General features: G+C 41.3%; 1 protein-coding gene across 4 annotated transcripts in view; it reads left to right on the top strand.

Moving 5' to 3' along the window:
- The window catches only part of LOC142099006 (cytosolic carboxypeptidase 6-like), a 1251957-nt gene extending 1225577 nt beyond the window's left edge, over nucleotides 1–26380 (top strand). The window contains exons 13-14 of one of the 4 annotated variants that reach the window (XM_075182041.1): nucleotides 7202–7298; nucleotides 26173–26380. In XM_075182041.1, coding sequence (XP_075038142.1) covers nucleotides 7202–7298; nucleotides 26173–26266 — 191 coding nt within the window. In that variant the 3' untranslated portion in view covers nucleotides 26267–26380. The remainder of the gene's footprint in view (nucleotides 1–7201; nucleotides 7299–26172) is intronic. The other 3 variants (XM_075182040.1, XM_075182039.1, XM_075182043.1) reach the window with 3 other exon arrangements.
- Nucleotides 26381–26926: the final 546 nt, after the last annotated feature.

Below are 26926 nucleotides of genomic sequence, written 5' to 3'. Positions count from 1 at the left end.
ACTAATACCTCATGTTTTCATTTTACTAGATACACACAGATCTGCAGCATTAAGGAAAACCGCTGACAATATAATAAAGCACCAAAGTGTCATATACACAAGAGGGAATACTGTCTTGATCGTTATTAATAAATGCAAAAGTCACACTTTCAACATAAAATGTCATTAAATGCACACGTCCACATCTGTTTAACCCTTTAAAAATAAAATGAAAATATTCATTCCTGCAGTAGTCCAAATGGAAATGATAAGGAATGCAAATAGACATCCGCGTCTTGGTATAATATAGGTTATATGCTAATGATTAATGTAATCAGCTAATCAGAAATGGCTAGATAGTGCTAATGATAGTCATCTTCATTGGGTATTCTTGCACCAGGCCTCCAGTAACCGCATGTACTGTGCTGTTTCACCTTGTACTGTGCCATTGTTTGTCCTTGTACGGCGCTACGGATACTTTGTGGCGCCCTATAAATAAAAATTAATAATAATAATAATAATAATATGCGTATCTATGGATGCGTCCATGTCTAATTTTGTTGCTATTATGTAAACATGCCTTTACTGTACTCAACTTATGATTGCCTGTCCCCCTTTTCACCTGTCCAAGTAGATGCAAGTCAATACAAATATCTATATAAGGATAGATGCGAACACATTTTTGATGACCACGTGCAGTACGGTAATGCGTACCTTGCACAGAACACAATTACATACGTCCAACTCTGAATGAGCCCCATAAACATGGAGCAAACATACGGTATGGGCAGGTGGCTGCGTGGTTAGCACAGCACTGGGGTCATGAGTTTGATTCCCCACCATGGCCTTATCTGTGTGGAGTTTGTATGTTCTCCCTGTGTTTGGGTGGGTTTCCTCCGGGTGCTCCGGTTTCCTCCCACACTCCAAAAACATACTGGTAGGTTAATTGGCTGCTAACAAATTGACCTTAGTCTCTCTCTGTCTGTGTGTGTGTTAGGGAATTTAGACTGTAAGCTCCAATGGGGCAGGGGCTGATGTGAGTGAGTTCTCTGTGCAGCGCTGCGGAATTAGTGGTGCTATAAAATATCTGATAATGATGATAGTTGCAGTATAGCGATGTTTCTATTTTATCCTTCTGTATTGGAGTATGAAGAGTATTATCTAATCACAATCGTGCCCCTATGAATAACAGCATTATTTGAAATATCTTCACTTTTGAACCTTTTACACGTGTACTATTGAATGTAAGTGGTAATGCTTACAATAATTCTAACATAAAGCAAATATTTGTTTTATCGGTCTTGTAAACTAGAGGGGTTTTTTTTAAAAAAAAAGCAAATACGGCTTACAGCAGGCAGTGATAAAGCATTATAGAGGTTAATTCTGGGACATACATCTTGATCTGAGAGCATTATTTAAAAATATGTGGATCTGCAGCATTTGTTCTGTGTCGACAGCTGCACTCTCTCTCTCTCTCTCTCTCTCTCTGCGCTCAACTGAGAAATATTATTTCCGTGCTAAAACCTTAAATCTCTGTTAAAAGACTGCTGGTTTTAATTGAAAATTCTCAATCAATCTGTTCTTCCCCTCTCCCGCCTATCCCTGAGCTCTCACCCTCATCCCCATTTGCAGTAAATAATCTCTGGATCGACTTCCAACTCGGAGAAATAAATAATTTGGAATTTGCTGTATCCCATGTGATCTCTGAGCTTTAAATCACTGAATTCCGTACTGAGCTCAGACGAAAAAACTGGAGCGCTGTGAAGCGGAACTATTACTTAGAGACTGCAGCTATACGGCATGAGTGCTTATCATCCCTTTTCTTGAGAGAAGCGTTCTCAAAAAAAAATTATGTACTGCAAGCAAATCCACGCCACATTACTGGAAAAACAGACTCCATTTGCCTGAATTTGCTTGCTAATTTCACGTCTCATTCTCAGGCCTCAACCTTCATTTGCGATGTTCTTGCTATCACTTCCTGCATATGTTTAAATACATTAGGTCTGCTAACTGTTTCACCAGTGGAAATGGAACAGTGTACTGATCAGTGACAGGTACAGGGCAAACAGCAATATTGTGTATTTTACTGAACCGTCAACAATCCTCCAGCGTGATAGGTTTTCGTGTTCCTAGTGAGCCCTAAGATATATATATATATATATATATATATATATATATATATATATATCTATATATATATATATATATATATATATATATATATATATATGTATATATATGGACAAAAGAATTTGGCCACACCTGTTGATTATTGAATCGAGGTGTTTTAATCAGACCCGTTGCCAGAGATGTATAAAATCAAGCACCTAGCCATGCAGTCTCCATTTGCAAACATTTGTGATACTTAATGGGTCATTCTGAAGAGCTCAGTGACTTCCGGCATGGTACTGTGATAGGATGCCACCTTTGCAATAAGACGGTTCGTGAAATTTCACCCTTGCTGGATATTCCATGGTCAACTGTAAGTGATATTATTAGATAGTGGAAGCGTTTAGAAACAACAGCAACTCAGCCACAAAGCGGCAAACCACGTAAAATCACAGAGCGGGGTCAACGACTGCTAAGGCGCATGGTGTGTAAAAGTCGCCAACGCTCTGCTGATTCCATAGCTGAACAGTTCCGAACTTCCACTGGCATTAATGTAAGCACAAAAACTGTGCGGCGGGAGCTTAATGGAATGGGTTTCCATGGCCGAGCAGCCAAACATCACCAAGGCCAATGCCAAGCGTCGGATGGAGTGGTGTAAAGCCCCCCTACATTGGACTGTGGAGCAGTGGAAACGTGTTCTGTGGGGTGATGAATCACGCTTCACTGTTTGGCAGTCAGATGGGCGAGTCTAGGTTTGGCGGATGCTGGGAGAACGTTACCTGCCTGACTGCATTATGGCAACTGTGAAGTTTGGTGGAGGAGGGATAATGGTATGGGGCTGTTTTTCAGAGTGAAGGGCAATCTTAATGCTTTAGCATACCAAGTCATTTTGGACAATGCTATGCTTCCAACTTTGTGGCAACAGTTTAGGGAAGGCCGTTTTCTATTCCAACATGACTGTGCCCCAGTGCACAAAGCAAGGACTGCAAAGACATGGTTTAATGAGTTAGTTGTGGAAGAACTTGACTGGCCCACACAGAGCCCTGACCTCAACCCCATCGAACACCTTTGGGATTAACTGGAATGGAGCCAGGCCTTCTCGTCCAACATCAGTGCCTGACCTCATAAATACTCTACAGAATTAATGGGCACAAATTCCTACAGAAACGCTAGAACATCTTGTGGAAAGTCTTCCAAGAAGAGTGGAAACTGTTATCACTGCAAAAGGGGGACCAACTCCACATTAAAGTATATGTATTTCATACAATTTCATTACAGTCCCTGTTGGTGTAACGGTCACGCGTCCGAATACTTTTGTCCATATATTGTATATATATATAAATATATATATATATATATATATATATATATATATATATATATATATATATATATATATATAAAGAGAGAGAGAGGTATTTACACACACACACACACATGGGGTCATGTATAGTGGAACGATTCTACATGGTCTCCTGTGTATAAGACTTGTAAGCACAAATAGCGTTTTTTCAAGCTGCGCCTGGTGGAATCGGTGTCAATACGTCACACCCACCACTTCATTTCCTTCCTCCCGGAGGGAAGATGTGAGAAGTAGGAAAGTATGGATTAGAGGGGTAGAGGATGGAACGGAGCAGACTGGACCATCGAGAACCACTTACGGTTGCCTAATAAGCGTCGGACACAAAAACGGATTTCTACAGTAACTTTCCTGCACAGAAATAAGCAAAGAGAATTGTTAATAGGCCATTCTATAGACAAGATTATATAGGTATTCCGCTAACCACTATCTGCACTATATCTCCAATTACACCATATATAAACTGAGACAGTTAAAGGGAGATCAGGGAAACCAGTATACTGTCCAGCTTTTGGGATATCCATAGACAGCCCTAACAACGCTAGTCAAGTAATTGGCAAGAGTCCTTCACAAAAGGTAATTAAAAATAAATCAATATTATCGGCATATGGGACGCATTGCTGATTTAATAGCTAATTGAGAGCTCACCTTATGATTATTTAAAAGAATCTGCTAGAGTGCTTTCTAAATGAGGAAGCAAGACATCTTAAATGAATGGCTGGCAATTACTGATTGCTGATTCTTGATTGCATGCCCAGAGGTAGGCAAGTCACAGAGTGCAGCACAGATGCATTGTGGATAAAAGTGTTCCCAGTCAAGGTCATATCTCCCAGATGCATGCATTAGCTCTGGTACATGCTCTAGTAATACCTTTAGGCATACCTTTATTTGTGTTATACAGAATGGCATCCAGTACCTGCACTTGGTACAGCGCATGTCAGTACACGAACTCACATAATATTGTGTATATTTTGATATTTAGGGCTAGATTTACTAAGCTGCGGGTTTCAAAAAGTGGGGATGTTGCCTATAGCAACCAATCAGATTCTAGCTTTCATTTATTTAGTACCTTCTACAAAATGACAGCTAGAATCTGATTGGTTGCTATAGGCAACATCCCCACTTTTTCAAACCCGCAGCTTAGTAAATCTAGCCCTTAGTCTTATAAACCCCACAAAACACAAACTAGGACCAGCTAAATAGTTTATTAAAAAATATGTCTGGATCTGTAAAGATAATCTAAGCTGTACTGTTATGTGCAGTATATTCATTGACATCAATGTAGGGGTTTAGGCTTGATATCTAGTACAGCGCGATGCATTGGGTCAACTGGATGGTGCGTAATGGCGTACTAATCATATTTATTTCATTTCCTCTCTCTGTCTATGGAAATTATAGAGATGAATGTATTATGCTATTCATCCTTGTCCTAGGGCCTGATTCATTAAGGATCTTAACTTGAGAAACTTCTTATTTCAGTCTCCTGGACAAAACCATTTTACAATGCAAGGCGTGCATTGGTATTCTGTTTGCACATAAGTTAAATACTGACTGTTTTTTTTCATGTAGCACACAAATACTTGATAGCTTATTTGTACACTGAAATTTAAAGTTGATATTTGTGTGCTACATGAAAAAACAGTCAGTATATTAACTTATGTGCAAAACAGAATACTAATTTGCACCCCTTGCATTGTAACATGGTTTTGTCCAGGAGACTTAAATAAGAAGTTTCTCAAGTTAAGATCCTTAATGAATCAGGCCCCTAGTGTCTACAAAGCCGTTACTAACTTTATGCCAGCAGAGAGCTATTTGTATTGTTGCTGTCCCATAAACCCCTAAGCCTCACCATCGATGTTATTTATGTGTGATTTTTCACTGACAATATAACAGCTTGGCATATTCCTCCAATTTTGCAGCGCTACGGAGTTTGTTGGCGCTATATAAATAAAGGATGTTGATATGCTAGTGTTTGTGAAATTATGAACAGGCTTGTTGTATAAAAAGTGACGTTTTTCTTGTGTTAAATGTAGCACATACCTGTCCTGGAGAAAATCCATTTGTAATGATCGAAGAAGCACAATTATTGGTTAGTTTTTGTATTAAAGACATGCTCACTTAATTCCTCAAACATTCTGATAGACGTAAGTCATATGTAACACAACATGGATATAAACACCAAAGAGCACTAAAATTACACATTGCACCAGCTATTATTTTTAACCAAGAAGCAAGATGGACACTTAGGGCTGGATTCAGAGTAAGAGATATGCTCGTAAGCTTGGTATATCGTAAACATTGTGTTCAAAGAGGACCCAAGCTTGAATTACACACCAGGATCCTGATTGAGTGAGAGATAAGGCCCTTCATGTTTAATGTGCAATGCTCACAACATGAATGTACGCAATTGCGGCTATAGAAACCTGCAACTTTTTGGCACGTACGACTGCTTACGCCTGTAGAGGTGTGATGGGGGTAGGGGTGTTCTAACGTAGGCAATATACAGTAAGGGTGTGTTCAAGCAATTGCGTACTAATTTAAAGTGGGAAAAAGTTGCAGATACTTAGGGGACCCGGGTAGGCTCGCGAGCCGGCTCGGTATTTCGGCGCTTCCTCAGATCTAAATCGAGGCAATACGCCATTGTTGCGTTGTCGGTTCTCGCAGGTTTTGGATTCCATAAGTACCTCCCTCCCCAGGAGATCCAGCGCCATTACTCATACAGAAACAGGGGTAGTAGTGTTCTTGTCACTCTCCATTCTCCAGTGACATTGCTCAGTGCCATTGCTCACACAGAAACATGGGTAGCAGTGTTCTTGTTACTCTCCAGTCTCCAGTGACATTGCTCAGTGCCATTGCTCATACAGAAACAGGAGGGGTAGCAGTGTTCTTGTCACTCTCCAGTCTCCAGTGACATTGCTCAGTGCCATTGCTCACACAGAAACAGGAGGGGTAGCAGTGTTCTTGTCACTTGACAAAAATTGACTGGTATTGACTGGAAACTAATGTTATTGAGGTTAATAATAATGTAGGGAATAAAAAAAAGCCAAATTATGTGATTTTAGCAAAAACAGACAGGGATTTTAGAAAAAAAATCGGGATCTAAAACCAAAACACGAATTTAATCCAGATCCAAAACCAAAACCAAAATATGGGGGTCAGTGAACATCTCTAGTATTAGCTAGTTAATTCAGGGTATCACAGCGCTAAACCTATTACCGTTATTACGGTAAATTTAACCCGCCTTTCTGGTCGCAGCTCAGGGAGCTGCGAGCAAAAAGCCGGCATTGAAACTACCGTAATAACAGTAATAGTGCGCAGGTCACGTTACTTTTTACAGGAACGTGGCCAATTTCCCCCTTAAATGTTGCTTCATAGCAATTATGTCCGTAACATACAATAAAAGTTTTTTGCACAAGTTCGCAAGTTAGACGTAAGCGTCCGAGGGGTGTGTCTGTTGTTACCGGATGCTTCTGATACTCATTCAGACCTGGACGCCTCTTGAACTCTGAATACAGTGTACATACTCATTCACTTACCTGCAATTTTTTCAAACACCAGTTACGCTTACACTTGTGAGTCTTAGTTTATTTACTAAAAATATATCTCACACTTAAAAGGAGGGAGGAATGAGAGAAACAGTGACTGAGGTCCAAACGTGGGTCTGTAAGTCCAAAACAGAGGAAATAATACATTGGATTGCACTGTTCTTACAATTATCAAGTATCATTATGCTTCCTTATTTAAAGATCTCAGATATGAAGCTTGGAAAGAATGTAGCACGTACATTTATGGATTACTACCAACTGGACAACACAGAGACTGGACTAGAGGCTCCTATATCACATGGGCGGTAAGTAGAAAAAGACAAATGTTGAAATATAACAAGAGAAGCATTTGTTTTATGTGTCCCGTTTTAATCCATTTAGATTAACACACTAATTCAGTGGTCAGGGAACGGGGTAAATTACCCCAAATGGGGTAAAAATGAAATTCCTGGGGGTAATGCTGCTGATTCACATGCTGTCAGTTGGATTGTAGACCCCTTTAAATGTGAAACTGCTGTTGTACCAGAAGAGCCTCAAGGGTTGGCAGAGGCACTTCTTGAGTTCCGATGCAATAATGAAGCACGTATTGCATTCGAAAACAAAGCAGATCTGTCATATTTTTGGATGTCAACAGCTGCAAAGGCATTCAAAATTGCACATGAGGAGGCAATCAAAAAGTTGCTGCCTTTTGCAACAACCTACCTTTGCGAACAAGGATTTTCCACTCTGACGAACATAAAAACAAAGCAGAGAAATCAATTGGATGCTGAAGACTGTATCCAAATTGCCCCAATATTGATGCTCTCGTATCAAAAATGAAGCAACATCATTTCTCCAAAACCTGAAGTTTTGAAGTTGAAGCTTTCAAAGAAATTTTGAATAGATTCAATAAAATTTTGAATTTCAATAATTAATAATATATCATTTCCTTCCTTTCAAATCAAGGGGGTAACGTCGGCGTATCTAAATATATTTGGGGGTAAAAGAAAAGTTCACTGACCCCTGATTTAGATTAATACACTAATTAGTTGCCTCTGTCAATGATGACTTTAGAATGACTCTCCAATCCCTGCTGTGGGATTGTGTGGCGAACACTTGTGGGGAGCTCACACTATTGATATAAATCTGGGGCCTGATTCACTAGTGATCTTATCTGCCATGTTTTGCTTATCTTAAGCAAATCTACTCTGTGCATGCTCAGAAAAGGTAGATAAGAAGCAAAATCCACTGCGTAAGTGAAGAATTTCTTAAGCTAAGATGAAAATCCATCTTATCTTCACTCTTATCTCCCTGTTTCTTCTTAAAAATAAGCATCTTAACTTTTGCACAAGATAAGATCACTAATGAATCAGGCCCTTGATCTCAACAACGCACCCTGATATATGCATGCATCTTGCATTGGTTTCTGTAGCTCACAACTTAAATGATTGGAAGGCTGAGCACTTCTTACACCAAGGACATATATATGTTTTAATAAAATACTGTCATGCTTTACCTTCATGTCCAGCCCAAGCTTAGCTCTCTGGTAGGAAACATTTACCTGCTATGCTTTTTTTTATATTTGTATTGTTGCTTCCATGGACGACTTTGGAAGGAAATGAAACCAGAAATGAAGCAGCCGATCAGTCAGGCGTGTAGAGAGGCAAAGCTCGCACTATAGGAGTAGAGTAATGAACACTGGCACTGTATATAGAATCACAGCCTCCTGTGCAGCTAGCGTTCACTGCCCTTCCTGTCCTCTCCACTGATAGAGGGCACATTACTCTGTCTGACCCTATTACGTACACTCAGTCTTCTTTGCGGACAGCTGTGCAAGCTACACTCTTGGCATTTCTAGTCAATTATCACTGACTAAAACATAATTCAGATTATTAGAAGTTTGTGACCTTGAAAGAGTTCACAAATGGGTCATTGTACTTATAGGACTGCCTGAAATTGCAAGGTGTCTCACAAATTGTTCTAGCCGTAGGTGGGCGAAGGGGTTCGTAGATCAGCAGCAAATAAAGACATTTCAACCTGGGAACAGTGTAATTGTTGGGGGTGATATTAATAGTGTAGACTGGCTCAACAGGTTAATGTAAAGTGGCAGAAGGCATCCCAGGGCAGCATGTAGGGGTATGAAATGTTATGTTAGGGCAATACATGCCCTCAGGCACGTGGCTTCCTAGAGCAATAGTATGTCATTACAGGACATTGCAGAGTGGCATAACAAGAAATCACAGGGCAGTTAAATATAGGATTTATCTGGTGTGGGACCTGAGGACCTGTGCATAGCAACTTCAAGGCTGTTAACTATGATGGACTAGCCCAAAGTATATGGCGAGTGAGTCCATCGGGGCATGAGGGCACAGATATGCCAGGGAGACCACAGCCAGAAATGGCAATCTGGAGAAAGACATTCTATTCAAGGAGAGATTGTATATATAACATATACATAATGTTATTGACCAAGGTCCAGGGAGAGAATAACCGAGGATAGACCTCGGCCTTCAAAATAAGACTGTTGAAGGTGGTAAGAAGGCCTAGCTGCCCACTGTGCAAAGGGGATAGATGTTCAATGCCAGTGCTCGTCTTTTTTTTTAAAGTCCTACCCACCATGCCTGACCCTCAAAGTCACCCCTCCCCCACAGCCACCAGGGTGCTTTCACTGGTCTGCCTGTTCCCCATAGATGCAGAACACCACCGAACCAACCTTTACCATGTTCCCAATACCACATGTAACTGAATGCTCGAGTGCAGAGCTTGAAATAACAAACAGACACACTTGTTCAAGAATAGTTAAATATATAAACTAGTCGATGTACAGGCGGCTGCCAGTTCCCAATTGTGCCAGATGGCGAGTCTGGAAATAATCAGGAAATAGAAGGAAAGGGATAGGGCGCCAAAATAGTGTAGTATTATAAGATCATCATCCAATATTTTGCAGAACTGAGCTGTGCGTACCAAACAATAAAGAATCTCAGGTGTGTCAAGTTCTTTATCCAAAATGTTTCAGCACCTCATAGCAGATACAGAGCCAGAGTGATCAGAAATGACTGGAACATGAAAGCATAAATAGTGCAAAATCCAGCTTAACTTCACTCTTCTCTTGCCGTTTCTTCTTGTTCATCTCGGACTGTAGTCTCCTCGAGCCTCCGGAATAATGAGCGCAGCCAACTTAAAGACAGTCTCACAGTCTACTTCAATCTGCGCCCGCTGTGAATGGATCTGTGTCTGCTATAAGGTGCTGAAACATTTTGTAAATGTTTAGGGAAATATACTGCATACTTGCTGGAATGTCTGGGAGACTTAATTTTGGGGAATTTTCACAGACCCCCGGCAGAGTAGACCATCCAGCTTCACCTTATTTGATGCTTATCATACCCCCACTGAGCAGTGATGCAAAATGAACTGCTGTGCGGCAGGGGCAGAGCCATGATGATCATCATCATCGCCATTTATTTATATAGCGCCACTAATTTCACAGCGCTGTACAAAAACTCACTCACATCAGTCTCTGCCCCATTGGAGCTTACAGTCTAAATTCCCTAATATACACACAGAGACTAGGGTCAATTTGATAGCAGCCAATTAACCTACTTAACCAAATTAACCTAATTAACCTACTGTTTTTGGAGTGTGGGAGGAAACCGGAGCACCCGGAGGAAACCCACGCAAACATAGGGAGAGCACACACAAAAACTCCACACAGATAAGGCCATGGTTGGGAATTGAACTCATGACCCCAGCACTGTGAGGCAGAAGTGCTAACCACTGAGCCACCGTGCTGCCCATGATGGCGGAAATTACATAGTCTCGTCCCTGCACTTGTCTCTTGGACCTTCCCTCCAAGAGATTCAATAAGTAGGCAAGTTTGGTATACAATTGTGCAGGATGAGAAGGTTGGAGGGGGGGGAATGCGCCTTATGTGGCCAATGATGTAATGAAATAAATGACATGGAATGTTCACTATGATAAAGAGTGGCATGTGGTATCAGACTTTACGCTACTTACACTTACTTGCCGACTCTACCGGAATGTCTGGTAGATTCCTGAAATAGTAGATGAACGACGAGACTGCTGTGAGAGTGTGTAAAACTCCTCGATGACAGACCAGAATGAGAAGTAGTGGGCAGAACCCAGCGCCATGATGCGATATGCATCATCATGCAATGGGCAGAGATGGGTGAATTACACTCACGCTATAGTGGGCAGAGTGTCTTCACAACTTTAGAATTCCCTTCCGAATCTCTCATAGAGGAGCTCTGAAAAGACACCAAGGGGTAAATGTATCAATATGCAGGTTCTTCAACACCCACGTGTTCAGCCTCTTCCGCGATTAAATTTCAAGCGGCGCTGCATTGTAGAGGGTTAACTTCCCTTTACAATGCAGCGCCGCTTGAAATTTAATCGCGGAAGAGGCTGAACACGCGGGGGTTGAAGAACCTGCATATTGATACATTTACCCCCAAGGGTTAGATTTACTAAGAATTTTGTGGTGGTCACATCGCCGGCAGTTTAGTGGTCCAAACCACTGCATTTACTATATGGCGCTTTGAGGCTGCGTTTTAAAATGAATGGCGTTGTATGGCGGATTGAAAAAGCTAAACCGCCGACGGTTTGGACAACACAAAACCGCCATCCAAAAGACAGGACGGGACAGTTTTAATACCTGCTTATGAATGGCTTGAAAGCTCAAACATGCTGTTTGAACTATTTTGCTATTCAGCACCATTGACATTTAAATTATTTGGGCAATCAGATTTATTGAATAAGGGGCAAAATTAATTTAATAACTTATGGGAGAACAAAAAAAATCATTATATTATGGGAACAAAATTATTTAATTATTATATTATTTGGGCACTAAGTAATGCCAAAATGTGCAACATAAATTATTATATCCACCATTAGCAATCAGTTAATATTATTATATATTCACATTTCCCCCATAATATAATGCTATAATAGTGTCCCCTTAAAAAAAAATAAAAAAAAAAAAAATTCCCTCATAAGTCAATATTAAATTCATTTTGCCCCTTAATCAATAAATATTGATTGCCCAAATAATTTAAATGTGAATGGTGCTTTCTCTTATGTTCTGAATGGTAAAATAGTTCAAACAGCAGCAGTTTGAGCAATCTTTGCGTCCGCTTAGTAAATTCGACTGTTTGCATGTTCATCATTGTTAAAATCGTTACGGCGGTTTGTAAAGTGGTGGCTTTCAAAAATATCTCTTCTGGCCGTTTTAACGGGGGCTTGGGCTTTAGCAAATCTGGTGGTTTCAAAACCACCAGAAAAATAGCCAAAACCTGGCAGTTTGACCAAACCACCCTTTAGTAAATCTATCCCAAGACTGTGTTTACCCCAGTAAGGCACCTTCACTTTAACCTTATTTTTAAAGGATACAGGTGCAGGATTTCACAGTGGGGGAGGAGGGGGGGTCCGAATGTAGCAGTTGTAATGGTATGGAAGCAATCACAGAGGAAACGTGGTTTCCATGGGCGCATCTTATGTTTGTCACGATCCATATCATATTTTTGATATATGCTTAGAATATATATAAAAATTCAGGAAGCATAATAGTATAGCATATATGAATGCTGGCCTAGTATAATTTACAATCAATCTTGTACAAACGTTTACAAATTGCAAAAGTGTTTATATTGTTTGAGCAAATCTGCCTACTTGGGTGAGTTACCATATATTTACCAATGTCTTGCTTATGGTTCAGTACAACTCTGACACTGAAGAGAAAGACAAGCCTGACATGTGCCTTTAAAACATACTTGCCACCTCTCCCTGAATGTCAGGGAGACTCCCTGTAATAGGGGTGATCTCCCTCACTCCCCGAAGAGTCTGGCATTCTCCCTGACGCTGAGCTAGTACAAGACGTGGATGGCTTCGCCATCTGTGGCATGATGACACAGTTCAGAAATTGTGTCTTATGTCCATGTATTGATGCCTATGGAGGTGGCCATTTTCATGGAGACCAAGATTTAATCAAAGACTGACAGGTAAGACAACATGACTTCAGTAATGGAGACAGAAATGTAAAAGACACTTCAGCCTCTAGAGATTCATTAGCTGCTCTTGTTTAATGCATAGTTGCCTACTCTCCAGGAATGTCCGGGAAACTCCTGCATTTCCAGGAGAGCGGGGCAACCTCCCTGTTCTCACCCCCGCAATAGATAAGCGGTGGGGGTTGGGGCTTAATGATGCAAATATTGCGTCATCTTAGCCCCATCTCCTGCTGTAATTGTACAAAATTGTGACAATCGGTTAAGGGGCTGGGCCAAAATGATGCGATTGATCAAGCTCCGCCCCCACCGCCCCCCGGGATCACCTTGAGGCCAACGAGGAAAAGTTGGCAAGTATGCTTAAAAGCGTCTTGCCTGATCAGAGCCACAGTTTCTCTACGTGGTAATTACGCTGCCGAAAATGCCATCTATGAAAGTATTTTATATTTGGTATTGACATACTATGTCCTTATTTGACAGCTCTGCACAATAAGGCTGCTCCCACCAAGGCATATGTATTCACACGCTTGCACAGTCTTCCTACACAGAAAATCCTGTATCGACGTTAAACATAAAGGCATGAGACTGCCCAATACATCATTCTTGTTTGATATCTAGGACCTATTGTTTTTTTCTTGTTTTATACAAAATAGTTCAGAAATAAAATCTGAAAATCCTGTTTTGCCATCCCTCTAATAACATGCAGAGTGCACAGTATGATAACTTACCATTCTCGCAGAATTGCTAATTATCCTGATAATTCTGCTTAACTCTGGGGTCGCTCTGCTTGCAACTGCAGAAAACCAATTACAGTAAGGTCAGGCCTTGTCTGTCGCTGCACAGAAATACATGTTTATGAACTAGATTATATTATGCTAGCAATATGGCGCTGACATATTTCTTAGCACAGCATTAATAATGAAACGCAAATTTATTTTATTTACACTGTGAAACAAATGGTTTGAGTTGATCTAGAAATCTCTCTAGGTCTTCAGAGATTCTTCCTATAGTAGTCCTTGGCAACTTGTTGTCCACTCGACAGAATATTATACAAGCATGCCCTTCCATCCAGATGGAAACCCAGAGCTTGTTTACCTTATTAACTGTACCCTAAAAAAATATATTCTAAAAAGAAAAAAAAGTGTACGTTTTCTTTTACAATAAACATTAAAATATCGCATTCTTGTGCTATTTAACAACATTCTGCAGAGCCTCAACAATGCGAATGTTGGGTTTCAGCTTTTCTGTAGCGCGTTTTGCTTTTTTAAGTCTTAGTAACTTCAAATCGAAATGTTCCTTTTAAAAGTTTCAACAACAACTGTGTCCACAGAACAGCTCACTGTAGCTGCAGGGCATGGTATGTTTTCATGACGGAGGGTGGCGGAATATTTGTGATGATAAAATGAACACAAAGAGACCCAGTAGATGAGAGTCATCACTATCCGCTGCCCACGCACTGTATGGCTCCTCTGTACTGCACCTCCTGCGGTTTGTCATTGGAAATACAGAGCTAGTTTTGTTCTGGCAGGTAGAATAGGAACACAGGCTAAATATTTCTGTTAATTCAGTGTTTCTAAGCTCTACTTCTACAGCCTGCCGAACGCAGCTGATTTTGCTTTACTTTATTGTACTAGTTTGCTTTCATTTTAAAATGGCTATAGGAAAAAATAGATTGTGCAGTAGGGTATATTGTGTAATACAGGGGTTCTCAACTTTTTCATTCTGAGGCCCCCAAAACTTGCTTCAAAATTTCTTACAAATATTTTACTCCATCTAAGGTGGAGATTTATATAGAACATTTCAATTTTACCGAAACACACTCCTCTTATTCTTCCCCAAGATATACCCAGCCCTTTCCCCTATCTGCTGTACTCTCCATCTCCCTCTTTTCTTCCATGTACTCAACTGTGCCATCCTTTTTCCGAGTGCACTCTCTAGCAGGACATACATAAAACAGGGACATACAAGGTAGAACAAATAAATGCAGACAAGAATGAGTATGGAGTCTACTGCTCAAGAAAGAGCTTACATTCTAATCAGAAGAGGGCACAGCTGAAACAAAAGGAGCGAGTGTGGGCTCAGAGTGGAGATTGGGACAGTTGTGACAGTGCTTTGGTGTTAGTAGTATCAGCGGAGGTAAGTTAAGTTCTAATAAAGGTGGGTTTTCAGAGAACGTCAAAAGCATGGGAGAAGTCTTTAAGGCGGGAGTGAGAGGTGGTTATCAGAGACGAGACAAGCGCAGGCCAGTGCTAGATCTAAGAAGATGAGAGGGGGAGTATTTTGATGTGAGATTTGAGATGTAGGCAGGGATGTTGTTGTTGAAGGCTTTGTAGGTAGGGATGAGTAATTTGACTTTGATTCTAGTGGACACAGGGAGCCAGTGTAGGGATTTGCAAAGTGATGTGGCAGTTGTGGAGCAGTGAGAGAGGAAGATCAGTCTTGAAGCAGCATTTAGGATGGACTGAAGTGTAGATATATGGGTGTCAGGAATGCCAGATAGCAGGATGTTGCAGTAGTCAAGATGGGAGATTATGAGGGAATTAATGAAAGTTTTGGTAGCATGTTGGGTAAGAAAAGGGAATACTCTGACAATGTTTCTAAGGGGGAGGCAACAGGACTAGGAGACAGACTCGATGTGAGGAATAAAGGAGCGGGCTTAGGAGGGAATTGTGGGGTTACTGATGGCGAGGAAGATGGTGAGGGGAAGTGGTGACTCTGGGAGGAGGGAAGATGATAAGCTCTGTTTTGGATATGTTGAGCCTTAGGGAACATTGGGACATCCATGTAGCAATAGCAGAAATACAGTTGGTTACACTAGATAGTACAGAAGGGGAGAGGTCGGGGAAAAGATATAATTTTGATTGTCACCAGTGTAGAGGTGGCATTGGAGGCCAAATAAGCGAATTAGTTCCCCCAATGAAGAGGTGTACAGTGAGAAAGGCCAAGAACAGTGTCTTGTGGGCCCCCACACCGATCAAAAATGCTGATGAGCACTGTCAAGAGCCCCCTGGATGCCCGAGGCCCCTGGGCTATAGCCCAGTTAGACCTCGGGTTAATCCGGCCCTGCCCACCCCCACCCCCATAGACAGCTATTTCTTTACCGTCCCATGTCCTTCACTCACAACGACATAGCTTTCCATTGTCTCAGCCCCACTGCTTCATCTGTATAAAGGTTTAATTTAACAAATGTATATAATAATGAAGATATGCGTATATTCTATTGTTTAATACTCAACAAGTTTATCAGTTTCTGCAAGGGCTCTTTCACACCAGCATTTGTAAAGTATCGCCATCGGCTCATTTAACGTATTGCGCTACCAGCAAATTGTGGGTGATCATTGATCCCCATGACTACTGCTGCTGCCTGTGGCTTAAAATTGTACACTCCGAAACAACTGAATGCACGAGACGGCGAACACTGCATGCTCCACTTTATCGCGCAGCAGGGGCGGGTCCATAACAATGCTATTTGCCACATCAGGCCCTCGCCTACCGTTGCTTAGTAAACACAAATCGTATCCTTAAACAGCAGAAGTGGGGCTTGATGACGCAAAATCATAGGCTCTATCTCTGCCCACAGGAATGAGAGGCAGGATTCAGGAGGGTGGTCTATACTTCTGGGAGTCTATACTTTCTGAAATTTGGGAGTCTCCCAGATATTCCAGGAAAGCAGGCAAATACGAATAATAGCTGTTTCTGTCTTTGGTAGAAAATCATTCCATAGAAAGCTTTGTCAACCGTGCCACCAGGATTACAAACAGAAATTATACTAGCTGCAGTACAGAGGTGGAAATACACACAATGGGCATCATTTACAGCTGAAAGCAAAAATACACCTTGAATGTTCATATAAAAATGTCTCCGCACGCTGAGTTTTTATGTCTGTAAAGTCAAAATATTAAACACTTATATCTATCCAAATTAGAATTTAGCACATGGATGCATTCAGAGCGAAGAAACGACAGTCATCATCATCGTTACCTTTTTTGCCCGGTGCAAGCTGAATGGTCTTCGGTAGAAGTTTGGTAGAAGTTGGTAAAAATTATTTCAGTCTTTCACTATCAAAAAAATAATGACTTAAAAAAATAAACGCAGAACCCTGTAAAATCCGAAACTGGCACAAGCACTATACACAGGGCCGGATTAAGGGAATGGAGGCCCATGGGCTAAGGGGGCCTCCATTCCCCCGTGAGGGCCCCCCTTGTGATCCGAGCTGCCCCCCCCTGGTGAGCCGAGCCGTCCCCAAGCCACTTACCTCCTTCTCCTGGCATTGCAGTCCTTCCCCGGCGCGCTGTACGCTCTTTACTGAGGAGATCTCCTGAGAGTGAGACTCACGAGATCTCCTCAGTAAGGAGACTACAGCGCGCCGGGGAAGGACCGCAGTGAAAGTGCTCAGCAGCATTGATCGCGCCGGGGGCGCCCCCCGCACCCGACCGATCAATACTGCTGCTGAGCATTTTCAAGGGCCCCCTGGATGCCCGAGGCCCCTGGGCTGTAGCCCAGTTAGCCCTATGGTTAATCCGGCCCTGACTATACACCAGGGCTGCCTTCCACTCTGCTGCTAGAGAAGTCACCAGCCGGCTAGATGGACTGGATAGAGTGGAGTTTCCCTGTCATTGGGGGAACTAGACCCAGTCAGGTCAGTGCGGGGCTGGAGCATCAATACTGGTGCCAAAATAATGAGCAGGCACCTTCCTCCCAAAGACTAACTGCCCTGTGCTGAAATATACTGTTCTTCCACGGTGGTACTCACTATTACGACTCTGGAAATCCTGACACTACTTACCCCGGCATGATTACACCGAAGACCTCATCGTCGACTGAGTGGAAACACTGAAAGCTTGAAACAGAGACCTTACTAAATTGCAGCAGCTGAAGATCCTGGCAGCGAACGATGACGTCAAATTGAAGGGACACACTGTCATCCGAGCTCTTAAAGTAGTCATTTAAAGAGGTGCCGCCTGAAGTAGGTTGTTTAATAAGCCATGTACATTGTACAGGTGGTGCTTCCTTAAATTAGTGCCTTAAGTGCTCGAATGACAGTGTATCCCTTCAATCTGACGTCATTGGACGCTGCCGGGATCTTCAGCTGCCGCTATTTAGTAAAGTCTTCCTTTCAAGCTGTCAGTGTTTCCACTCAGTCGGCGATGAGGTCTTCGGTGTAATCATGCCGGGGTAAGTACTGTCGGGATGTCGTTGTATAGTACCCAACCCGTTCTTCCCAATACCCCTGGGCTGTGGGTACTGAAGCAATGAAAAAAAATCAGGACCAACTTTGCCGCCCCAGTGGACTTACTATAATGTTAAAAGGTCCCAATGCTGGTACACGCAGCACTGAAGAGGCATCGCTTAATGGGACATATCTCCCAACTGTCACCGATTTGGGACAAAAGTCCTTGCCTGAGACAGCGGAACAGTCCCTTCAAATCAGGACTACCCACCTATATTTGGAGGTAAGTATGCTGTGTTTTGAGATAAATAACAATTGTAGCTGGCTTAAATGCAAGTTTGGAACAGAGGCCATAAAGTTTTTATTTATACCTACGACACTCCGAAATTATTCCTCACCCGCAGCCCAGTGCCAGCCACCAATGCAGTAAATCTACCTAAATATCCTTTAACTTTATTAACTCTTTTCTTGATGGAGTCTCAGGGGCATGTGGTCTGAATGATGTGAAGTATAAACAGAAAGAAGCTATTGTTCTTGCTGTATGTTTACTTGGACCTCTGGGATTAGATGACTGACTGGCTGCCTCAGCTGAAAGGAAAGGTTAGGATTCTCTGATTTAGCATGAATCGCAGGCATTGTTGGGAGCACCAGATACGATGCTTAATTAGAATATAGTGATTGTGTGAGGCTGTGTAATTAAACCAGGGGGATTATACACCTTGTTGTTTTCCATTCATTAATGCTCATTTAAACCAGTTTCACTTAAAAGTGAAGGGTCCTGGAGGCTTGTGAATAATTTTATCCAATGGAAAGGGTCACTATTCAGAAGCACAGTAGGGTTTAAAGCATAAACAAAACAGCAGGGATAATAAACACAGGCTGTAATCCTTTTATAATATATCCGGATAAGTAGATTTCAGGGTCCATATGGGGAAAATTGGGCCAATTTATAGAGCACCCGCATACATGTACAGTTAAAGGATTGGTCTAAGCAGAGAGGAAAAGGCTACGGCTTAACAAAGCAGATAAACTAAAATTCTATGCTTGGATATTTTAACTGCTCCAGTACCAAGCGAGTATACACCACATCCCCCATAAAAGCAGTTGTATATAATATACATATTTCTGCTGTAAGATGTTTGGAGATATCAGAACTGAAAAATTAGATGTACAGCGCAATATATTCTTTGATTTAATTTACGTATGGCGTAGGCGCACCAGTGTGCCTAGTTTTGTAGAGAAGTCCAAAAATAATATTTCGGGTGGAGAGGGGGAGTTATATGGAGTAGCGCACAGCAATTTTCTCTTGGCAAAAGGACTCGGTTTTCGGTGAATCATCGTATACTTTTAATGGGTGCGTTTTTTGCACCTTTCGGTTGCACTTTGTCCAATGTAAGAGAAAGCTTCAAACACACAAAGGAGCGACATATAATAAAGTCAGTTCCATTATCTACTCACTCTTGTGGTTAATATAAGACATAAATGGAGCTGTACTAATCAAGAAAAACTACACATTTTAGAATGAAAAGTGGCAGATGGATTTTGATGTGATGTTTACATTGTTGAACAGTGCGCGGCTTCCGATCCAAACATATATAAGCCATCTACCCGGGCCATTCACTGCAGATTGCATATGTAAACCAGCTATCCGGGCCAGTCACTGCAGATTGCATTTGTAAGAGAGCTATCCAGGCCAGTCACTGTAGATAGGCGCATACGTAAGCCAGCTACCCGGGCCAGTCACTGCAGATTGCATACGTAAGCCAGCTATCCGGGCCAGTCACTGCAGATAGGCGCATACGTAAGCCAGCTACCCGGGCCAGTCACTGCAGATAGGCGCATACGTAAGCCAGCTACCCGGGCCAGTCACTGCAGATTGCATACGTAAGCCAGCTACCCGGGCCAGTCACTGCAGATTGCATATGTAAGCCAGCTATCCGGGCCATTCACTGCAAATTGCATATGTAAGCCAGCTATCCGGGCCAGTCACTGTGGATTGCATACGTAAGCCAGCTATCCAGGGCAGTCACTGCAGATTGCATACGTAAGCCAGCTATCCGGGCCAGTCACTGCAGATAGGTGCATATATAAGCCAGCTATCCGGGCCATTCACTGCAAATTGCATACGTAAGCTAGCTATCCAGGGCAGTCACTGCAGATTGCATACGTAAGCCAGCTATCCGGGCCAGTCACTGCAGATAGGTGCATATATAAGCCAGCTATCCGGCCAAATACCGCATGCACAGTAGAACTGATTTGGGTTTCAGCTCAATTTAAAAAAGTAAAACTAACTATAGATAGAAAATCTAAAAAAAAAAAAAAATTGAAGAAAATATTTTAAAACCCTAGACATTAAGGTACAGCTTTACTCAAACAATAAAGCATTTTTTTTAATGATTCTTATCTGTTATCGCCATCCTGAGAAAAGAGGTATTGCGGTAGTACAAGTACCAATGCAATATCTATATGGGGAAGTCATCACCCCTTGATAAAGCGGCACCTTGAGTATCCGTATGTGAGGCTGTAGTATTACTTTAATCATTTTCTGTAGCGCAGCAGTGAGAGAAAATGTGCGTTGGGTGAAATGACTTTCAGGCTGTGCTCATCATATACTAGTGATCCATACATCTCAGCATTTGTCTCTCTGGCAGCAAGACTGAGGCATGGCCACGTCGCTCTGGGTGCATGGCCACACGCGCTGTGTTGGCATAGTCACACCTTGGGGTAAGCCTATCGCTTTTGAAGCACTAGGCTGCCCTATTCTCTCCTTCCCTTCATTGCCATGTGCACCACTGCTCTGCCATACAAAGCAGCAGTGCAAAGAATCTTCCCTAACTTTCCCACCGATCGGGACAAAACTGTCCTTCAAATTGAGACTGTCCTGCCTAAATCTGGATAGTTGGGAGGTATGATGATGTTGCTAGTTCCTAGTTTATTATCTGGCTCTATTCACTGGTGATATCATTAGTTCCTAGTAATAGGCTGCATTCTGTATTCTCATAAATGTTGGTACAGCCCGCAAAATGACTGTCAGGTGTGTAGTTGATAGGAGCACATATATTTATGTATATGGATATATATTATTATTATTATTATCATTTATTTGTTAGGCGCCACAAGGCTTCCGCAGCGCCGTACACAGTACAAACAGTAGACTATACAGGGTATAACAGTACAGAACAGTAAACATAAAGTACCAATACTTCAGAAACTCCAGGGAGGCTGATGCAATAAACACGGAGCAGAAGAACGGGTAAGGAGACAGGAGGGAAGAGGGCCCTGCTCATGCGAGCTTACATCCTAAGGGAAGGTTAAACAGACCAGGCACAAGAGGAGCCAGTTGAGGCAATGAAAGAGAGGGAATATATATATATATATATATATATATATATATATATATATATGTATTGTGACAAAGAGGCTTATTTGCCAAACCTCTTCTGCGTAGAAATAGGTGAAAACCCAAGGAGTCTGCAGGAACAGGCTGCAGACTGGGTTAAATTCCCTCCTGGCTTCTCATACAACGGGCAAACACACAGGTGCACCACAGGGATGTAATTGCTTTGTTGTATTCTGTGACTAGTTTGTAGTACTTGGGTGGAGAATGAAAAGACTGTTTGTTCTGGTGGGGAGTCAGATGCCAGCTATTTGGCCGGCGACCAGGGAGGTGAACTGCTTCTAGCTAGAACGAGGGTCGCCTGGTGTCATCCTGACAAAAGTCTTCTCTGCTATTTGTGATGAGGAACAATAAAAAGCACCGTTTTTCTAAGCAAGAAGTTGTTTGTGAGTGTCATAAGCCGGGTGTCAGTCTCATATATACATTGTCTTCCTTTTAAAAAGAGATTCACACAACATATCATGTGATTTTCACAGATGAGACATTACATTAAAAAAAAAATAAAAAAATAGATTAACGGCTAATTACATGGGGGGAGGGGTTATGTCTCCCCCTATCACTCTTTAAATAATTATAATATGTCATCTGCCTCCTACATTTGTGTGGTACATATCTGCAGAATGCTCAGTTTAGCTGTCATAAAAGTAGAGCATTTTTTTTTATCTGACACAAAGTATAGGTTCAGCTGAAAGTGTCCATTAAAGAATCCGTACAGACTGTGCGCCTCGGACAGTCTCCTGAGGTGCGCTTACAAAAAAAATATCATTTTGCCACAATTATCCTGTCGAGTAGTTAGTAATCAGAATCTACAGTCAGCTGCAGTGTTGCATTATATTTCCCAATGCACAACAGCAGCCCGCGTCTCTCTTCTCACAGTATGGCTCTGTTGCTCTACAGCGAGCGGCGTAATTCTACACATACACGGCGCTGGTATAAACACACATTATGGTTTTACCATTTCACTTTGTAAAATGGCAGAGAATATTATATTTTTTTGTGTGAAAAGGGACAGAATCAATAGAACCAGCAGGAATGAGAGATTACATAAGGAGACTATTAGCATTTTTATAATTACATGTGAATTTAGTTATGTTGGTAGAAATATACACAAAGGAAATAAGTCAGTAGAAATTTTAATTCAACTGCTCATATTTATTTTTTTTGTATTTATAAAGAAAACTGGCTACTTGTATCATAGTTCTTTATTTCTATGGCTGAGTGAGGATTAAAGAAATATAAATGAAATGAGTTTTATATAAATAAATAAAGACAAGAACAGGGTGAAATGGCGCAGTATTGTACGCATCCAATGGTGCCCTCAGTGATTAATGCGCTTACATTAGATGAATAGGAGGCTTATCTGATACAAGGATCATTGAGGCTTCAGTGGTTGCCAGTAATTCCAAGAGCCAGCCTAGATATAATGACATTGCCATCTCAGAGTGTCGTATTTTAATAAAGTTTTAATAATATAAAGGTTTAAAACGCATAAATAAGAATAAGAAGACATGAAGGATTATCTGAATTGGGCTTTTTGTTCTCATTTATTAAAAACATTTTTGAAATGTTTAAAAGTAGATACAATTTATTAAAAACATTTTTTTTAAAAAACCTTTTATACATCAAAAAAATGCTTTATTAATAATCTCTTATGGCAATCCCAAGAATCGCTGTACTACTTTTTAAATGGTCATGCAAAGGCATGGTGAAGCACTTCAATTTATAGGGCGAAACGGAGGAAATCCCTGCGTCCTATGATAAATCTACTCCTAAGTATAAAATATTTAGGGGCCGATCCAGTTAGCCGCGAGGTGACGTAGCAGTATGGCGCGTTACGTTTCCGCAAGATTTTTCGGTAGTGTTCTTCTCTCATATTTTGCTCATACCTAATAATGGTGAAAGTAAAAATGAGCTAAGTTTTCATTACCATAGTTGCCATATTTGTGTGCATAAACATACCACGTGACGCTACTATGGAACCTTGCGGCTAATTGAATCGACCCCTTCGTTTATGCAGCTGGAGACACAGCTACTAAACTAATACAATATATATTGTGTTAGATGTAAGGTTATACAGTCCACTCAGCAATGTCTCCTTAGTCTAAAATTGGATTGAGACATGTCTAGAATAGCAACATGGGTAATAAAGCCATACAACCGTACAAAAGGAAATAAGAGTCAGGACAATGACGAACATCCCATGCAGTATGGATGATAAAACTATGATCTCTCCCATAGTCAGGAGTGTGTGTGTATACCTGAGTGCGTGTGTGTTAGGGAATTTAGACTGTAAGGGGCGTATTCAATTGTCAGCGTTAACGCTGAAAAACGAGCGCTCCAAGAATATTACTGTTTATACGGTAATATTGCGCGCGAAAACCGTTAATACGGTAGTTTACTCGCGGAATTTCAGCTCGCCGCTCAGGGAGCGGCGAGCTGAAATTCCGCGATTAATTACCGTATTAACGATAAGATTTTTTGAGCGCTCGTTTGTTAGCGTTAACGCTAACAATTGAATACCCCCTAAGCTCCATTGGGACAGGGACTAATGTAGATGACATATATTCTTTGTGCATCTCTCTGGAATTGGTGGCGCTATATAAATAACTGATGATGATAATGATGATGATACCTGCCTCGATTTCAACGCTAGTGCATCAACCTATACAAGATGCTCTCTTTGAGTCCAAGATGTTATTCAGCCTTTGTGAGTTAAATGTATGAACTGCCATTCATAGGCAGTAAGTCACCATTTATTTTTACAGACTTTTTAATGCTTGTTTGATCCTTAGTTTAATAATTAACCTTGGGAAGTGAGGAGAAGGAGATGTCTTTTGTCCAAATGTTAAGTATGTGAGTTTTGGGGGGATGTTTATTAAAGTGTGGAGCTGCCAAAATGGCATGGTTTTTGGCGCTTTGAGGTGCGGACTGTGAACTGTGCGATTTACTAAAGACTAGACTGCACGTCAAACCGCATGATTTCAAATCGACACTTCTGAAAATGCCATCCATTTTTACACATCGAAGAATAGAGTAGAAATCTTGCAAGGTATTAAGCTGTGGTTTGCACAAACGTATGTCAAGCCGCCAGAAAAAAGGCAATATTACTTTATTATTTTAGAACAGGGAAAATATAAATGTATTATTTGATAATGGGTCAATAATAATTTATTTATGATGGGGCGACATTTATTATTTAAAGATGGAGGAACCACCTTAAGGCGAGCTCAGGGAGGACAAAAACCTCCAGTGGAGCAGAAAGGTAAAAGCGTGGCTCGAGGGATGACCTTCAATAGATTGCAGCGAGGGAGTTCACACATGTGGAACCAGAAGTGCCAGAATACACTGTAGCCCAGAGAACTCTATTGTCCAGGCAGACTTATTTATTTTCATTGACTTTGGCTATAACAACAAAAACATTTAAAGTCTGTGCACTGGATACATTGACAATAAGGCATCTGCCTCGACGATGGAATTCTTTGAATTTGGAATTCCGCTTTAAGTTCACTTCAGTACCAGGCTCACGTTCCAACTGCTTGATCTGAAATTTTTGCACAAGAATGGATTAACCCAGGGATTGTCTTCTTTTTGATTGTGTAAATATCAAGCTTGCACACGTGTTATTTTGTTTTTACTTTTCACCTGTAGAGCACAGTAGACACTGACTGCCACAACCTAATTCTGTGTGTTCATAAACATCACAATATTTTCATCTTCACTAGATAATCAGAAATGCTGATAAATAGGTACTAATATGTCAGGAATAGGCAGTTCCAGTTGTTCATAAAAACTGAAGTCTCAATAATCGGAAAAAAATAGCTACTTGCTGTAATTGAATGCCACTGTGCTTTTCACGTGGTGATAGGATGAATTGCTAATGCAATAATATTTAACATGTACCTGTCACCTATTTAGAATAGGAGCGGATATTCTGTGAGATGAACTAATATTTATCATACTTGCCTAGTTTTGGACCTCTGAGTGGTTCCAAGGGGTAAGTGCGGGGAGCATGATGACACAAAACGCATCACTACGGCCCTATACCCTGTTGATTGCATCAACAAAACCCCACCCGCAAACCGCACAAGAAAGAGAAATGGGAGCTGGGAGGGTGTCCTACTTTCTAGGGAGTCTGTACTTGAAATTCCGGACATAGCGGAAGTAGGCAAGTATATTGATGAGCATCCAATCTCATCAATTCACTAGTGATATCAGTGAAGCTCTATTGGGGAAGTGTTGGTTTCTAGTGAACATTGTTAGGCTATATCAGAGTTGATTACTCTCCCAGGATGTCCTGGAGACTCCCGAATTTCTGGGAATCCTCCCAGACTCCCGGGAGAGCAGAGCAAACTCCCGGATAGATTGGTAAATTACATGGAGGGGGCGGGGCTTAGTGACGTGAATCATGCGTTAGTGACACGATTTTCCGAGCCCTGTCTACCGGAACCCAAAACAAAAATGTAGGCAAGTATGGGCTACAGTCTCAGGATTATTGGTCCAGCCTTCACTGAGCTATGTAACATAGCAAATAATAACATTATTTTTATTGTTCTCACATATTGAGATCTCACATCGTTTCTTGCTCCTCATATACTGTTTTCTGTTTATTTAAGGAGAAAAAAGTCACCAGCTGCTGCCAGACTATGTCATCAGGGTGCTGGAGTATCCGGTGAAACTCACAAGACTTCAACCAGCAAGTCTTCATAGACTCTACAACGGAGAACATTGTGTCTATAGGCTGTCTGAAGTTCTACTGCATTTACAGGCTTTTGTTCAGTTGTCTTTGCCTGTTTGTTCACATTCCTAAATAAAAAAAAAAACATTTTGTAAATGTGGTCACATATTTTAAATTTTTTAATTTTAGGCAGCTTGGTATACAACTACTCTCCAGTTTTAAAGACCAATAACAAAGGTTTAGTGCAAGCCTGGCCATCCTGTGGCTCTCCAGGTGTTTTAGTGCAAGCCCCAGCATGCTTTGCTAGTAGATAGCCAGCCAATAGCTGGCAATGCATGCTGGGACTTGTAGTTTCAAACACCTGGAGAGGCACAGATTGGCCAGGCCTGGTTTCGTGCATCCTATTACATCATATAATTATTTTTTTTTACAAAAGATATTTTTAATATTTTATGCTAATTAAAGTTCATTTGCACTTTCAAACAGGTTGTTTCCATCAAATGTATTAGGGTCAAACACATATGTGCCAATACAATATGTTACATGTAAGCAATATTTACAGAAATACCTAGGGGTAAATTTATCAAGCAAAATGACAGCTAGAATCTTATTGGTTGCTATAGGCAACATCTACACTTTTTCAAACCCCAGTTTTGTAAATTTACCCCCTAGTCTCTTGTGTAGTAATGTTG

This window comes from Mixophyes fleayi, chromosome 8 (genome assembly GCF_038048845.1).
Source record: "Mixophyes fleayi isolate aMixFle1 chromosome 8, aMixFle1.hap1, whole genome shotgun sequence".
Taxonomy (NCBI): Eukaryota; Metazoa; Chordata; class Amphibia; order Anura; family Limnodynastidae; genus Mixophyes; species Mixophyes fleayi.
Note: the sequence above shows the minus strand (reverse complement) of the source record. Positions and strands in the feature narration are given on the sequence as shown.